Source organism: Sminthopsis crassicaudata, chromosome 1, assembly GCF_048593235.1.
Source record: "Sminthopsis crassicaudata isolate SCR6 chromosome 1, ASM4859323v1, whole genome shotgun sequence".
Lineage (NCBI taxonomy): Eukaryota > Metazoa > Chordata > Mammalia > Dasyuromorphia > Dasyuridae > Sminthopsis > Sminthopsis crassicaudata.
The window spans coordinates 553,666,332-553,685,103 of NC_133617.1; the positions used below are offsets into that span (position 1 = coordinate 553,666,332).

General features: G+C 36.3%; 1 protein-coding gene across 8 annotated transcripts in view; it reads right to left on the bottom strand.

Annotated features, from left to right (window-relative positions):
- The window catches only part of CAST (calpastatin), a 121,338-nt gene that overhangs the window by 63,177 nt on the left and 39,389 nt on the right, over positions 1-18,772 (bottom strand). For 5 of the 8 annotated variants that reach the window (XM_074282024.1, XM_074282025.1, XM_074282026.1 and 2 more), the window contains exon 4: positions 17,927-18,043. The exons of the other annotated variants lie outside the window; for them this stretch is intronic. In XM_074282024.1, coding sequence (XP_074138125.1) covers positions 17,927-18,043 — 117 coding nt within the window. The remainder of the gene's footprint in view (positions 1-17,926; positions 18,044-18,772) is intronic. 8 annotated transcript variants of the gene reach the window in all.

The following is an 18,772-nucleotide window of genomic DNA, read 5'->3' on the forward strand; positions in this document are numbered from 1 at the left end:
ATAATAGCCAGAATATAACTATTTAATAATATATAATAACACATAATATCCACATAAGAACAAGTTACACAATCTCCCTATCTGACTCAGTTTTTTCTTCTGTAGAATAAGGACAATAATATCCTCAGCCTCCTAGGGGTTATATTGAGGTTAAAATGAGATAATAATTTGGAAAACTCTTTGCAAACCTTAAAAGCGCTGTCAGTTAGCCATGACCTTTCTGATCATGTTAAAAATGGAAAAAAAATTATTTGCACTATAACTCAAACTATTATTGTATAGTTCACATGAAAATAGATGACAAACCATAAATTTAAAGTTCTAAGTCACACTAGAAGTAAAAGGGCTTTGAAACAATACCGTGATTTGTTATCTATAAGACTGTGCACATGATTTATAGTCAGTTGCTATAGGGACTTCCAGACCTCTGAATTCGATATCTGAGATATTTACTAATTGTGTGACTATGGGCAAGTCACTTAACCCCTATTGACATTCATTCCTCATCTGTAAAATTGGAACACACTAGAGAAGGAAATGGCAAAGGACTCCAGTATCTTTGCCAAGATTGGACATGACTGAACAACTTCTTGATGCAGGGACCATTCCTCTGTGCTCTATGGCTCTACCTAACTGCCTATCCCCGGCTTTAAATACAATGACTAGTCTACAGTGGGCACTTAATAAATGCTTATTGTGTTGATTGACTTCTGAGCCACAGGTACCTTTTTTAAGACAAGTGACTTGTCCATGGTCACCCAGTTAGCTTATCAGAGAGAGAATAGCAAGCCAAGTCTTCCTGGCTCCAAATCCAGAGTTCTGTGTCCTGTACCACACTGTTTTATCCTTGGGCATACCCACACACATATATGTATACTATACACACACATAGAGCTACATGCTTATATACCTACAAATAGATATATGTATATGTGTGTATATATATATATGTATATGTATTTACCCATATATAAACATCTAAAACAATATTAGTAAAACTACATAAATATAGGTTTCTCTCTTGATTGAATCTGTAAGTTTGATTTTGTCCAAGATCAATTACTAGTGGTCATTTTTTTTTCTTTTCTTTTTTTTTTCCTGAGGCTGGGGTTAAGTGACTTGCCCAGGGTCACACAGCTAGGAAGTGTTAAGTGTCTGAGATCTGATTTGAACTCGGGTCCTCCTGAATTCAGGGCTGGTGCTCTATCCACTGCGCCACCTAGCGGCTCCGATCATTTTTTTTTTTCTAATGGATTTTACTTCTGCTTCTTGTGTATAAAGTGCTGTGTTGTATGAGCAAAGTAGAACTGAATTAGCAAGGAAGAAAAGGGAGCTGTATAAAGTCCGAGAAGCTACGCCAAATATTCCCATGGACTATCAGTGTCCGACCTGCGGCAGAGTATTCCAAACTCTGATCCGCCCCAGTCAGATACACTGTAACTGATTCTTAACAGTGATATCATCTTGGTCTCTTCAATTACAAAGGATATCAGCCAATCAAACAACACGCCTAAATTTCAATTCCCTGTGTGAGTAGATTTTCAGAATTAGGAGCCGCCCTCCCCCCCTCTAATGCCTCATTATGTGCAACATAATTACTATTTTTGTCTTTCCCTAGATACTTTTGCTTTTTAGAATCAGATTATCCTCAACTCTGTGGCAATTTTTCTTTTGATTAATTACGAATTAAAATTTAATTACTGCTCTCAGTCTGAAATATATGGTGTACATTTCCACGTACAACACGAATGATTTGTCCGTTTTGAGTAACTTGAAATTGATCTTTGATACTGATCTAGGGGGAAAATGTTTCTTTGTTTTTCACCAATCTATGTTCACCCCCAGGCTCAAGTTTGTTCTGTTTGTGAGGGAAATATGGAGCCAGCACTGCCTCTGCACTCACCCTGTGCGGGCTCCTTCTGTGCCAGGGCCGCAACTCCGATGGAGTTCCCGATCAGCGGAGCTTCCTCAGTGTTCCAGGACACAAACCCCAACGCCCCCTGCTGTTCTGGAGGTGAAAGTTCCTCTGGTTTGGCTGAGGCTAGGCCCGGGGGTTCTAATGGCTGTTTCCCGGGAGCTAGCCTGGAGATATTTGTACTCCACACTGATTAATCCTCTCCCCAGTCTGTCTTCAGATCTTCTCGGGGCCTCCCGGGAGGACCCTAGTTCCGCCCCAAGTCTTCTTGATTTTTCACCAGTCTACTTCACTCTGAGGCACAAATTTGTTAGTTTGTGGAGAAAATCTGGAGAGCTTGAAATTTACTAACCTACTCCTCCATCTTCCCAGAATCCTCCCCTCCGGCCTTCCGTCTTGTATGTTAACTTTTCCAAGCTTAGGTTTGGTTGAGACAAAGGCCAGAAAATCTTCAAGTTTGTGGAATGTCATTTTTTTTTCACTCAACATTATGGATAATTTTGCTGGATATAGTATTTTTGGCGGCAGGTTTAATTCTTTTGATTGCATATATATATGCAATCAAAAGAATATATCTATATGATTCCAGGACCTGTGATCATTTATTGTGGCTGCCAAGTCCTGTACAATTCTAATTTTACCTCCAAGGCATTTGAATTGTTTTCTTTTTATTTCTTGCAAATTTTTCTCTTTGATCTGGGAGTTTTGAAATTTGTCAATATTTCTATGTTTTCTACAAAAGATCTTTTAAGGTGGCAATCGGAAAATATATATATTCCCCTCTTGTTCTATCATTCCAGGACAATTTTCTTTTCTTTTCTTTTTGGTCAGAATTTGGGAATTTTTAATCTTTTTTTTTTAATCTTTTAATAAAGCTTTTTATTTTCATAAATACATGCATAACTACTGTTCCACATTCACCCTTCTAAAACCTTGAGTTCTAAATTTTTTCTTCCTTCCTTTCCTATCCCTCCTTCCCTAGAAGCAAGTAATCCAATATGTTAAATGGGTACAATTTTTTAATACATATTTCCACAATTATGCTGCACAAGAAACATCAGATCAAAAAGGAAAAAAAAAATGAGAAAGAAAACAAAATGCAAGCAAACAACAAAAAAAGTGAAAATAATAGGTTGTGATCCATACTTAGTACTCATAGATCTTGGTTAGATGGCTCTCTCCATCACAAGTCCACTTGTTTTTGAAAAGAGCCACTTCTATCAGAGTTGATCTTTACACCTGTTGTTGCTGTGTACAATGTTCTCTTAGTTCTGCTCACTTCACTTAGCATCAGTTCATATAAGTCTCTCCAAGCCTTTCTAAAATCATCCTTCTGATTGTTTCTTATAGAACAATAATATCCCACAACATTCATATACCATAATTTATTCAGACATTCTCCAACTGATAAGCACTGCTTCCACTTTCTTGCCACTACAACAAGGGCTGCTACAAACATTTTTGCATATTTGGCTCCTTTTTCCTTTCTTATGATCTCTTTGGGATACAGGCCCACCAGAGACACTGCTGAAATAAAGGGTATGCACAATTTGACAGCCCTTTGGGCATAGTTCCATATTGTTCTCCAGAATGGTTGGATCAACTCACAACTCCACCAGCAATGTATTAGTGTCCCAGTTTTCCCACATTCCCTCCAACATTCATCATTATCTTTCAGAATAATTTTCTTGAATTACTTCTTGCATTATTTTATTTATTTATTTATTTATTTTTTGGTCACTGGTTTTCAGGTAGTCCAATTATTCTTATATTTTCTCTTCTTGATTTGCTTTCCGGATCTCTTGTTTTTCTCATGTTTCACATTCTGTTCTATTTTTTTCATTCTTTATATTTCGTTTTGTTATTTCTTGGGTTCTTATAGCTTCACTGATTTCCCCTTGCCCAATTTTAATTTTCAAAGAATTATTTTGTTCTTTAAGATTCTGTACTCCTTTTCTAGTATTTAACTTTTTTTTTCATAATCTTCCTGTTTCTCTTGGATGGTTTTTATTTATTTTTTAAGTTTTTCTTCAACCTTTCTCTTGATTTAAAAATTTTTTTGTGTGTGTTTGTCTATAAATTCTTTCTGGGCAGATAATGTTTAACATTACTTTTTGGAGTAGAAGAGGCTTTTTTTTTTTTTTTTAACTTCAGTGTCCTCCTCTGAAAATGAACTCGGATCTTTCCTATTCCCACAGTAAATTTCTATGTTTGGATTCTTTCTTCTTTATAGGTTGATTTCTTTATCGATCTATGTATGTATGTATTTATGTATGTATGTATCTATTTATTTAAATTTAAAAAAAACCTATTAGTGGGAGCGAGGGGGATGATGCCTCTAAGCTTCATTTCAATTCTTCCCTCAGACCTGAAACACCAAACCAAAAGTTTACCTCTCCTGCATGTGCTGGTAACTCACAAAGTCCCTGGCCCATTGCCTCTGCATTCACAAGGTGAACTGGTTTCCTCCTGAGCTAGACTATGGCTCTGCAGCATAGCTGGGCCTAGTGTTCCTGATCAGCCAGTGTGCCTTCTGTTTTCTGGGACTCAGACCCCCCAACTGGGCACACAGCTGGGGATGTGAAAGTTCCCATAGTTCCCAAGGCACCAGCCAAACTTAATTAGACCCAGGGGCCCCCCACTAGGTGTTTCTGGAGAGCTAGCCTGAAGGTATTTGTACTTCGCATTGATTAATCCCGGGCCTGGAGCTTTTTTCACTCTTTGGATTATCCCAGGATGACCCTAGTTCAGCCCTAAATTTTGTTTGTTTGTTTATTTTTCACCAGTCTGTGTTTATCCTGAGGTGCAAATTTGTAGTATTTGTGAGGGAAATCTGGAGAGCTTGAACTTTATTAACTTACTCCTTTATTTTCTCAGAATCCTCCCCTCAGGTCTCCATCTTTCATTCCATCTTTCCCTATACCTTACAATCCCTGACCATGATCTTTAATCCCTCTACTCTGTTATTTCCCAGTCATTATACTCTTTCCTTCCAAACTCATTTTGAATCAGTTTAACCCAATTCTGAATTCTACTCTTGAATTCCTTGCCTCCTTGTCCTACTGCCAGTTATGCTTTGCCAATCTCCCAACCTTGGATTATTTTCACCATTTGCCTCCTTTATACTCATTCATGTGCTGAACACAGCTGGGGAAATGACAAAACTGTTTGATTAGATCCTTTACAAATTGAAGTTAAGTAGTCTCAACTGGAAAGGCAGTCCTTTTCATTTCTCTAATCACCTCACTATCTGACTCACCATAGTGCCTATTTCAGACTTTCACATCCCTTCTCCAGCCTCCCATAATACCTTGCCTCCCAACTCCCTCACCTAATGGCATTATCTCATATATTACTGGAAAAGTTAGGGCCATTTGAGAATTCTCTCCTCTTCTTCATCTCACATTATTTAGGCATTTTCCCTTAGGATCTTTTGCTTTTTCTTTTCTCTCACAGACATCTCCTAATTCACCAATGAGTTTGAAGTTAAGCAGTTACTTTCAACATGGTTTAGTCCATGTGCTGAGAGACTTCTGTTGGGAATGTGTCTGTTGTTCATGCTTCTGCTTCTTGAAGCTACAGATGAGAACTGGTTGGCAGGTGGATACCATAAGTGGATGAGCAGCCCTGAAAAGGGCTTAGTAGTCCCCCATACCCGAGGAACTAGTCCTCCATGAACATCCCATATAACACCCCATATATTTCTAGTTATGATAGAACTATTAAGAAGGTAATTACAGCCCCAAGAGAAATGCAAAACACACTCCTTTTAGAAAATTTAGAAGTTATTATTTAAGATGATCAGGAGAATCAAGCTATATGTTTTATATTCTTAGCTAAGTTCAAAAAATGTAGAGCTGTAAGGGGAATTAGGGATGGAAAGTCATATAGATGGCACAGCATCTAAATCTTGTGACTACCAAACCACTGTTCTTTCCATTCTATGCTTCTCTCTCTTTAAAATGAGCATAAAGGAAAGGTACATATCTGGAGCCTTAAGGCATTAGTGCTAAACATTCCATTCCTAGTGCACTAGCTCTAACTCAAGTCTGAAGAAGACATATGCAGTAAATATAGGAGCTTGTGAACTTTGGTTTCTCTCTGAGAAATGTGATGAAAACACAGAGTTAGAGACACAAGGGGGGGGTGAAAGAGGGAAAAGATTTCAGGTTTAGGAGTCAAAAATCCTAAGGCTACAATGCTGAGGAAGTCACTTAGCCTACAGACTTCCATTCCCTCTTTTTTTTTTTTTTTTTTTTTTCTTTTTCAATCACTTATCTTTTTTATTAATAATAATTAACAATAATACCAATAACATTTGAATAATGCTTTAAGGCTTGCAAATCACTTTACAAATATTTCATTTTATCCTCAACAACTCTAGAAAGTAGGTACTTTTATTATCTCTGTTTTTACAGTTGAGGAAACTGAGGCAAGTAGTAGTTAAATTATTTGTCCAGGGTCACACAACTAATAAGTGTCTGAGCCAGGATTTGAATTCAGGTTTATTATCTCAAGTCTAGTACTCTTTCCACTGGCCCAGCTGCCTCTGCCCTTCCATTCCCCTTCCCCATTAAGTAATTTTTTTTAATGAAAAATAAAGCCCTCAATACAAGATTATGAGCTTCGTAATTGAAGTCTTCTTTCATATTCCCAGCAATTAGCACAGTGCCTGGCACACAGGTAATGCTTATTGACTGACATAAGCATAATTTTTCTTGTGCCTAGTAGAAAATGTATTCAAACTTAGCTTGCCTGCTCACTTTTCAATCCCTGAAAAACCACTGTTTCCTGCCCTTTTTTAGGATAAAGGTCATAAATAGACTGATACATTTCTATTCTAAACAGCAGAACTTTTATCCAGGGGTACATTGAGTACATTTAACAATCTGCTTTTTGAGGGAAAAAATGTGTCAGAACCAGTGTCTGGGTGTCAGAACCAGAACTAAAACTGGGTTGTCATTTCTACCTCCAAAACTCTAGGTGACGTGTTTTTTTCCGTTGGAATAGCCTTATGATTTATAATCTTCCTAACAGTATAAATTTTAAATCTTAAGACACTCTCTGAAGCCAAGACTTCTAAATGAATCCCCTTCCTCTAGATTAACTATGTTATAAACAAATTCAATAGAACTTAGAATGAAAAGGATCTCAGCCAAATCCCTTAATAGTGCAAAGAGGCCCATAACAGCTAGAATCAGGATTTGAATCCAAGAGATTGCTGATATCCTTGCCTTAACTTTTTAAAGTACTTTTATTTTAAGTACTTATAATAATCCATCCCTAATTTCTTTTTTTTAATTATATATATATATATATATATATATATATTTTATAATATTATCCCTTGTATTCATTTTTCCAAATTACCCCCCCTCCCTCTATTCCCTCCCCCGACGACAGGCAATACCATACATTTTACATGTGTTACAATATAGTCTAGGTACAATACATGTGTGTGAATATCATTTTCTTGTTGCACAATAAACGTTAGAATCCGAAGGTACATGTAACCTGGGCAGACAGATATTAGTGCTAACAATTTTCATTCCCCTCCCAGTGTTTCTTCTCTGGGTGTAGCTACCTCTGTCCATCATTGATCAACTGGAAGTGAGTTGGATCTTCTTTATGTTGAAGATTTCCACTTCCATCAGAATACATCCTCATACAGTATTGTTGTTGAAGTGTACAGTGATCTTCTGGTTCTGCTCATTTCACTCTGCATCAGTTGATTTAAGTCTCTCCAGGCCTCTCTATATTCCTCCTGCTGGTCATTTCTTACCGAGCAATAATATTCCATAACCTTCATATACCACAATTTACCCAACCATTCTCCAACTGATGGACATCCATTCATCTTCCAGTTTCTAGCTACAACAAAAAGAGCTGCCACAAACATTTTGGCACATATATGTTTCTTTCCGCTCTTTAGTATTTCTTTGGGATATAATCCCAGTAGTAGCGCTGCTGGGTCAAAGGGTATGCACAGTTTGATAACTTTTTGGGCATAATTCCAGATTGCTCTCCAGAATGGCTGGATTCTTTCGCAACTCCACCATCAATGTATTAGTGTCCCAATTTCCCCACATCCCCTCCAACATTTGTCATTATTTGTTCCTGTCATCTTAGCCAATCTGACAGGTGTGTAGTGGTATCTCAGAGTGGTCTTAATTTGCATTTCTCTGATCAGTAGTGATTTGGAACACTCTTTCATGTGAGTGGATATAGTTTCAATTTCTTCCTCTGAGAATTGTCTGTTCATATCCTTTGACCATTTATCAATTGGAGAATGGTTCGGTTTCTTATAAATTATGGTCAGTTCTCTATATATTTTGGAAATGAGACCTTTGTCAGAACCTTTGTTTTTAAAAATATTTTCCCAATTTGTTACTTCCCTTCTAATCTTGTTTGCATTAGTATTATTTGTACAGAAACTTTTTAGTTTGATGTAATCAAAATCTTCTATTTTGTGATCAATAATGATCTCTAGTTCTCCTCTGGTCATAAATTCCTTCCTCCTCCACAAGTCTGAGAGGTAGATTATCCTCTGTTCCTCTAATCTATTTATTATCTCCCTCTTTATGCCTAAATCATGGACCCATTTTGATCTTATCTTGGTATATGGTGTTAAGTGTGGATCCATATCTAATTTCTGCCATACTAATTTCCAGTTTTCCCAACAGTTTTTTCCGAATAATGAATTTTTATCCCTAATGTTGGAATCTTTGGGTTTGTCAAAGATTAGATTGCTATAGATGTACCCTTTTTTGTCCTTTGTATCTAATCTGTTCCACTGATCTACTGGTCTATTTCTTAGCCAATACCAAATGGTTTTGGTGACTGCTGCTATATAATATAGCTTTAGATCAGGTACACTTAGACCACCTTCCTCTGAGTTTTTTTTCATTAGTTCCCTTGCAATTCTTGACCTTTTATTCTTCCATATGAATTTTGTTGTTATTTTTTCTAGGTCATTAAAATAGTTTCTTGGGAGTCTGATTGGTATAGCACTAAATAAATAGATTAGTTTGGGGAGTATTGTCATCTTTATTATATTCGCTCGGCCTATCCAAGAGCACTGAATGTCTTTCCAATTATTTAAATCTGATTTTATTTTTGTGGCAAGTGTTTTGTAATTTTTCTCATATAATTCCTGACTTTTCTTTGGTAGATGGATTCCCAAATATTTTATACTCTCAACATTTGTTTGGAATTCCATTCCCTCTTTTATAAACTGTAGAGACTAGACTAGATTGCAAGTCTTTTCCAGCTTTACTCTGCTTACTTTTAAAAGTATATTTCAATATAAATGAATGTAGATAGATAAAAACTTCAATATTAAAATATATTCTGTTAAATTCCAACACTTGAATATATTCAAAGATAGTTAATTTTATAAATGTTGTTCTGTCATTTCTATTAAATACCCACCCTTACAAAACTCTCTGCCCTAATCGTAACCGTACTAGGAATCTTAATTGCCACAAAATTTAACCTCTTAACAAAATAGTTTAATTTTATAATTAATTTTATAAATGTTGTTCTGTCATTTCTATAAAATAATTCCAGTTAATGTCAAATGACTTTCTTTGTGTATGAAACATATATACAATCCTTATTCTTATTAAATAATTCCAATAACACAATAAATTTATCATTACAATTGGTAATATTAGTTTTTATCATTCACTTAATCCTAATTAAGCCATTTTTTTCATTTTTATTTCACAGTCAATTTTAGGTAGTCAACTATTATCCACCCATGCACAGCAGCCAAATTTTAAATCCTAATTCAATCCCTACTGACCTGTGATCTTTGGAACTCTCTCATTCTGCTGCCAGAATGAAAGTGTATGTTTAAGGTCACAAAATAAAAAGATAAAAGCAAACTAAGTTTCCACAGATCACAGAATACACATACAAATCACCTTGATTCATAATTAGTCATATCACTGGTTTCTTCAATCAATCGACAAGTGCCCAGATAATTGGAGATAAACTATATTCATCCCAAATCATGATATAGTCTGATAGATTTGTGTTAAGGCTTGGGTCGGATGAGATGAATAAAACACAAGGAGTTTTATGCTCTTGAGGAATTTATGTTTTAGTAGGGGAGATAAGATATTTATTCAAATAAATACAGTATGAAGTTGAGAGAGCTAAGTGTTTATGAGAGGTATAAGCAAAACAGGCTACATGAGAAAGGACTTCTATTTCTCTTTGACTGGCATGGTTATGTGGGAAGCCTCATGGCATAAGAAGCATTTAGTCAAGGTATGAAGAAGGACATATGTATGAGAGGCAGCATGGCCTACATGCTATCAGAGACAATCAGGCTTATAGTCACCAGACCCAGCCCAAGGCCAGAGCCTTACATACCATACCTTTTGCCTCCAGGACTAAGTTCAGGATATAGCCTCAGATACCATGAAATCATCATCCCATATCAAGCTCTAGGATCAGATCTCCAGACACCCCATCTCCTCTAATAATAGGTTCCTCAAATTCTGAGCCCAGGATCACAGAATCAGATACAAACCTTCTGTTGTGAGTCTTTGTCAATAAAAAGAGCCAGTAAGATCAAACCTGATATCTCTTCTTTCATGATAAGTCATAGAAAACGCCCCGCTGCCATTTACAAGATCCTCACCAGCCTTTGGCTTGCAGAAATCACCCCCTTTCCAGATGTCCCAGATCCACCCATCATTCCCCCATCCCCATCCAACTCTGCCAGGCAGGTTTTCCTCTGTGTCCCTCTGAATTCCTGCTTCAGGTTGATCGAGAACAAATCTGCTTTCTTAGATCTGTCTCTCCTGATGCCTTCATTTCTCTGCACTCACAGATCTGGCTTTCCAGGGTGACTATCTTCCTGGCCACTCTTCACAGTCCTGGATGCATCATTTCCCAGATCAGCTGACATACCAGCCCTGGAGGAACAATTAGTATTCTCTTGTTTCCTATGACAACTTTCATATACTCTTTGTGGTACCATCACAGTTTAAATGCATTCTGGTGAATCCACCAGCCTACCTATGCCATTTGCCCTCTTTTCTCAAGGATTTCAGTACCAGGAGCTGTCTTGTCTCTCTGCCCCAATTTCTAAATTCAAAGTGATTTCAGTATACATGTTGAGGTTTCCTCAAGCACCCTGGCTTCCCAGTTCCTCCCATGACCTACTCCTTCACTTATTTCAGCCAGACTTAGGGGTATGATTGTACTCTTGCTCCTCCCCCCCCCCCAAAGCGTTCCATTTCTATGATTCAGAAATTTCTGGAATTACTCTATATCCAACTATAATCACCTATCATTGCACATCTGTCTATGTCTCTCTATTTCTGAAACTATTCTTTGTTCTCATTGCAACCTGTAGCCCCTCCACCTCTCAGTGCTGTTATGTCAGACTACCATCCCTCCTCTAGTTTATCCTTCCTTCTTTTCTCAATTATGGGAAAAGTTACAGTTAATGAGTTCACCATTACCCTGTTTCTAGGTGGTACAGTGGATAGAGAGCTGGCCCTGGGGGCAAGAATATCTAAGTTTAAACATAACCTTAGATATATGGTTTGTTTTGCTTATACCTAAAAAAACACTAAGCTTCTTCAACTTCATGCTATATTTATTTGTAATTCTATACAAATCATTTAACGTCTATTTGCCTAATCCACTAAAGAAAATGCATCTTCTATGTGCCAGGTACTGTGCTAAGTGCTTTACAAATATTATCCCATTCTATCTGCACAACATGAGCTAGATGTTATTATTATCCCTATTTTAAGAATGAGAAAACTAAGGCAAACCGATTTCGCTAGTGCTATGATTCTGGACTCAAACACTCATGGAACCTACAGTTATTACAGAGGGAAAGATTACCTACTCCCATCATACATTGGACTCCTGTTTCTTTGGTAACCTAGATGTCTTGCTAGAACTTCTGAAAAGATGGCCATTGGGAAGTGGGAAGATTCTACTGACATCTCAAATTCAACTTGTCTAGGACAGAATTCTTAAACTCACTCCTTTCTCTGAATTTTCTGTTTCTGAGGAGAATACCAACATTCTTCTAGTAATTCAAGTTTGAAATACCAGTCATCTAGCACTATCCTTCAATATTGATTCATTTCTAATCAGTTGACAAATTTTGTCAATTCTACCTCCTCAAAATTGCTCATGTACTTCTTCCCACTTTACTTACACTAAAATGACTTTACCTCTTCTCTGGATTTGTCCTGTATCCAGTGTATTTCATCTCTACAATCCAACCTCCTCATAGCTATCAAATCAGTTTTCAGATCTTATCATATCTCTCTCTCTCCTGCTCAGCAAATTACTTACACAAATTCCAGAATTTGGCATTTAAAGTCTTACCAGAAGTTATAAATATCTCTTTCAAGACTGAAACCAGATTATTATCTTTCACATACCCTACATGCTATCCAACTGCCATATTTACTGTTCCCTGTACATAATGTTCTATCTCCTGTTCCTGGACCTTTATACAAGTTATTCCCAATGATCAGAATGCTTTCTTTCCTCACCTGATTTTATTCAAAGTAGAGTTCAGTTGCCACCTCCTACAGGAAGCTTTCCCTGATATGATCTTCTTAGTTGTTAGTGCTCTTTCCTTCTCCCCTGCAGCAATTAGATTTGTCTTTATTTTGTATCTAAAAGATGATTATATTAGTTGTTTTCTCCCAGCAGAATCTGAGTTCCTTGAAGCCAGGACCAATTGGATTTTTCCTTGGATCCCCAAGGCCCAACATACTGTACTCCATATAATTGTACTCCATATAATTGCTTATTAAATTGAATGAAATTCTTGTTCACTCCAGACCACCAAGAACTCTCTAATTTCTGGAGTTCTTAGCTCCTATGACAGGGCTATATACATGAATTAATTACATATCAATAAAATACTTATTTTATTTACAAATGACAGTCACTGGTTTTTTCAAAAGGAAAATGCAGATATCAGCATTTTGGGCAATAGAAAGTTGGCACAAAAAATAACCTATCAGCAAAAATTTACCAAAAAAATCGCTAAAACAAAGAACAATTTTAAAAAAATCTACTGAATAATGTAGCAAAAGAATCCAAAATAAAAACTGAATAATCTTTAAAGACTCCATAGAACCACAACATAGTATTTTCATCTTTTTGTTGTTGTTGTTTGCTTGCTTTTTTTTTCTCATTTTTTCTTTTTGATCTGATTTTTCTTGTGTAGTATGATAAATGTGGAAATATGTTTAGAAGAGCTGCACATATTTAACTTATATTGGATTACTTGCTCTCTAGTGGGGAGGAATGAGAGGAGAGGGAGAGAGAAAAATATGGAACACAAGTTTTGTGAAGATGAATGTTGAAAACTATCTTTGCATGTACTTTGAAAAATAAAAGACTTTTTTTTAAAGACTCAATAGAAAAAAATAGAGGCAACAAACTAGCAACCTAGATACACATGAATAATCACAGTAAGAAAGATTAGTATAAATAGGGGCAAAAAATTGAGTAAAACACCACCTGATATCTAACTTGGAACTGTATCTACTTAGTGAGAGTTGCCAAATATGAAAAAAAGGAACCAGAGTGAGAGAAATATGTTGTTCAAGATAAGGAATGTTGACCTCATGACCAAACTATCCCAACAGTATTTGCTCAGAGACCTGGGAGGTAACCTAGATTTTTTTTCTTTTTGTATTTTAAAGAGGAAGAAGGAAAAAGTGAAGTAGCAACAATAACAGCCTCTTAACCTGACAGAATGGAGCTTTTGGAAAGACTGATTAACACACCAAACTTGTCAGAGTTATTGGTCAGAACAGGATTTTTAGGTCTTACTGAAATCTGAATGCTTGATCTGATTGTAAGATGATGCCAATAAATCAATAAGCATTTGTTAAACACCTACTATGTGTTAGACATTGTGCTAGGAATAGGATCAAAAAATAAAAAATCCTAGAAGTTAAGTCAGACGTGTTCCATGGAAATACTTCTTAAAACTGTGCATTAAAAAAAGCGATAGCCTAAATGAAGAAATGTTGTTTCTAAGGGAAAATATATGTAACTAATAAGCATTACTTATTCTCTCTGTCTCAGTTTCTTTATTTGTAAAATGAGGAAGTTTAATTCAGTGTCCTCTAAAGACCCCTTCTGCTCTAAATCTATGATTGATTCCCCTGTAAAGATAAACAAAGGCAAAAATAGAGCCATCTCAAAAGACTGGAGAGAACAGATTGTTAAATTTTCTGTATGAATATTTATACCACAGGAATTAGCAAAGGCTACAAATCAAGACTTGATTTATCATTCTGTTGATTTCTAAATTTAAGAAAGTAATGGAAAAATATTAATAAGGCAGATTATACTTTTGCAGAGAACCAATTGTTAAATATTTACTGGCACACCAGTGAAAGGGATCATCAGATGACAAAACTGAAAGATTAGTAATAGAAAGTATAAAACAAATAGAGACTAAACTAAAATAAAAGTAAGCAAAGGGGTAGCAACTAGGTGTTTCAGTGGATAGAGTGTTGGGCCTAGACTTAGAAGGACCTTAGTTCAAATATGAACTCAGACACTTACTAGCTTTGTGATTCTGCACAAATCATTTAACTCTGTTTGCCTCAGTTTCCTCATCTCTAAAATAAATTGGATAAGGAAATGGCAAAGTGCTAGAGGATATTTGCCACAAAAACCACAAAAGGAGTCACAAAGCATTGGATATGACTAAAAAATGATTCAATAACAACAACAACAACTAAAAAGAAAAATTAGATGGATCAAAGTCATGGATTAAAGTAATTTTTGAATTACTTTAAAAAGAATGTCTATGAGAGTGTGAATTATGGCACAGAAATAGAAGATTTCAAAGAATGAAGTTTTGGCTCATTCATTTCCTTTATCACTAAGTGATAATGATTTCTTTGACGCTACGAAGGAATGAGTTAATATTTCTTTTAATATACCATTAATATGAACTACTAAAGTACCACATATAGTTTCGTTGGATGAGGGCCTGAAAATTTTTCATTTCTGTAACTGGCTGATAAAATTATACTCAATTTTGAATGTTAGAATTTGAATCATAGGACTACAGATTTGAAGTCCTTAGGAATTATGTCACCCAACCTTCTTATCTTACAGATAAGGAAATTTAAGGTCCAGAGAATATCCAAGGTCACCCAGGTAAGTGATTCAAACCCAAGATGTCTAATTACAAATATAGTTCTCTTAAAAATATTGTTGATTAATGGCTTTATTTTGATACAGTATTTGGATTTAATCTGATTTAAAATTCATTTGATGGATGAAGAGTGATATTTCAGAACCCAAGGTTAGGAAACAAAATGCTGACAGTTTTAAATTTAAAAAGATCAGCAAATTAATCAAAGTACTTGCTTCCTAAAGGCCTCTTTGAGGGGAGCAGGGTCAGTCTTCCCTTTTTCAGTCAACATACATTTATTAAGCACTTATTATGTGCCAGGTCCTATGCTAAATTCTAAGGATTAAAAAAAAAGAAAAAGACAGTTTCTGCTCTCCAGGAACTTAGAATCTAAAGGGGAAGACAACAAGTAAACTAATGTCTAAAAATAAGTTATATATAGGGAAAATAAAAAATAAAGAAGGCAGTAGGAATAATGGGGATGGAATAGAAAATGCTTCCTGTAGAAGATAGAAGATAGGAGAATTTAAAGGAAGTTAAGGAAGCCCCGAGACAAAATTTCTTTCAAAGGAACATGGTCTCACAAACCAATTAAGCATATTTTCCCCTTCTCTTATATCACCTTCTCTCTGCCCTTCCTAATTGCCTCATCTTTGTAGATGTCACCACCATCTTCCTTCTCACCCAGGCCCCAAGCTTCATAATTATCTTGTATTCTTTTCTCCCTTCCTTCCCCATCCAGCAAGTTCGACTTCTGTCAAATCCACCTTTCTAGTCATCAGTACTGTTGCTCACTGCCTCTTCCTTATAGCATTGTTTCCTAATTGGCCCCATTGTCTCCATTCAGTCTTTTCCTACTCTAAATTCTTTTTTTTTTTCTCTTAAAAACACAATAATAGCCTATTATTTTTCAAAATACATGCAAAGGAAGTTTTAAGCATTCGTCTTGGAATCTTGTGTTCCTTCCCCTCTCCCATAGACAGCAAGAAATCCAATATAAGTTACATATGTGCTATTCTTCTAAACATATTTCCATATTTATCATGCTGCACAAGAAAAATCAGATCAAAAGGCAAAAAACAAGAAAAAAAAAAAAGCCAAGCAAACACCACCAACAAAAAAGGTGAAAATCTTAGCTGTAATCCACATTCAATCTCCATAGTCTGCTCTCGGGATACAAATGTTTTTTTCCATTACAAGTCTATAGAATTTGCCTTGAATCATGTCATTGCTGAAAAGTGTCACAGCCATCACAATTGATCATCACATAATCTTGTTGCTATGTACAATGTTCTCTTGATTCTACTCAAATTCACTTAGCATCAGTTCATATCTTTCCAGGCTTTTCTAAAATCAGTCTGCTCATTTTTTAGAGAACAATAATAGTACATTACATTCATACCACGATTTATTCAGCCATTCCCCAACTGACCCATTCAGTTTCCAGTTCCTTGACACTTCAAAAAAGGGCTGCTACAAACATTCTTGTATCTGTGGGTCCTTTTCCCTTTTTGGGATACAGACCTAGTAGAGACACTGATGGATCAAAGGATATGCAGTTTTATAGCCCTTTTTTTGAAGCATAGTTCCAAACTGCTCTCCAGAATGGTCCAAAGAGTTCACAACTCCACCAATAATGTTATTAGTGTCCCAGATTTCCCACATCTCCTACAATATTTATCATTATCTTTTTCTGTCATATTAGCCATTCTGCCTTCTTCAAATTCTCCAAATGTTATTGCCAAAGCAAAGTTTGATTATGTCATTCTTCCACTCAAGGACCTTCAATGGTTCCCCATTTTCTGCCAAAAAAAAATTTTTTTTGTAGTGTGGCATTCAAGGCCTCCCAGAGTTTAACTCCAACTTATTTTTTCATCTTTACGAAATATTACTGCCATTTGTACATTTTATATTTCCAATCTTTCATTATTTCCTGATCCTTCTTGCCTTCAGAAAAAATGCAAATGTCATTCCTCTGATCTAAAATGGACTCTCTACCATCTCTGTTTTTATTTACTTCCTAAGCATTTTATTCATAGACTAAATTGTCATAGTTATTAATGTATTCCTTTTCTTTACTACAAGTTTCTTGACAACAGGACTATTATTTTTCATCCTTGAACCCCTAAGACTTAGAATAGTGTATCTAGCAAACATTTAATAGCTGTTTGTTGAACTGATTTAAATTGAAGCACCCACTTTCAGAAAATTCTAATGTAAAATAACCAAATCTGGATATTTCTCCTAATTATAACACATTTTACAAATAGAAAAAAAGACTACATCAGTTCCAACTTAATTCAACACATTTAAGAGACCAGTATCATCTCAAGTATTCCTCAAAAGCAACTTGATATAGTGGGAAGAACACTGAATTGAAACTCAAAAGACCTGAGTTCTAACCCTACCTCTGCTGGTACATGTTAATGAACCCAATGAGCTTATATTAGTCACTTTCCCTTTGAAAGCCTGCTTCCCCCTCTGTAAAATGATTGGATGGCGGAAGGGCTCCCTTCCAAGCTCTACATTCTTCTTCTAGGACTTACAGGACAACACACTGTTAATTCAGTCAGGCAATACACATGAAATAATAAGCAGCAAGTGGCTACTCTTTGTCAAGCACTGTGCTAACCCTCCAGGGAATAAAAGAAAGGCAAAAGTCCTCCAGGAGCTTACAATCTAATGGAAGAGACAAGATACAAACAACTGTGAACAAATAAGCTACAAACAGAATAAACAGGAAGAATTGGGAAAGACTTTCTGTAAAAAGGTGGGATTTTAGCTGGGACTTAAAAAGTCAGGAAAGTCAGACTTTAGCAGAAAGAAAGCATGGCTGACAGCCAGTGAATCACCATAGTAGCTGAATGGAGAGTGGTCTGGGGTGAGGGAGAGACTTGTGGCAGGCAGATCAACCAGCAGACGATTGCAATGGTCCAGGTGTGTGGAGGTGAGGGTCTGCACCAGGGAGGCTGCAGAATCAGAAGAGAGAAGGGGGCAAGGTAATGTATCAGAGAGATAGTGCAAAAGTAAAATTAACAGCTTTTGGCAACTATTAGATATGGAGGGCAAGAGATATTAAGGAATTACTCAGCATGCAGGATATCTAGATAATGAGCCTGGAAAACTGATAAATGCCCTCAATTATAATAAGGGAGGGTTGGGAGAAAGAGAACAAATTCTCTTTTGGACCCTTTGAGTTTATGTCATATCCATTTAAGGATGTGTAACACAAGTGGAGATGTGAAACTAGAGATAGGCAGAGAGATTAGATTAGATAAAGAGGTTTAAGAATCATCAACATAGTCAGGATAGTTGAATCCATGGAGCTGAGATCACCAAGTGACACAGTAGAAAGAGAACAAAGGAGGGGCCAGGGCTGAGCTCTATGGGATATACATGAAAATCTAGCAAGGGAGACTAAAGAGAACTGGGAGACAGCCTATAAACTCAGAAAGAGAAAGTATCAAGGAGAAGGTAAATGTCAGTGTTGAAGACTACAGAGAAGTCAAGATGAGTATCAAGAATGGATTTGATGCGATTTGTAACTATGCTCAAAAAGTTATCAAACTGTGCATACCCTTTGACCCTGCAGTGTTACTACTGGGCTTGTATCCCAAAGAGATCTTAAAGGAAGGAAAGTGCAAAATGTTTGTGGCAGCCCTCTTTGTAGTGGCCAGAAACTGGAAACTGAGTGGATG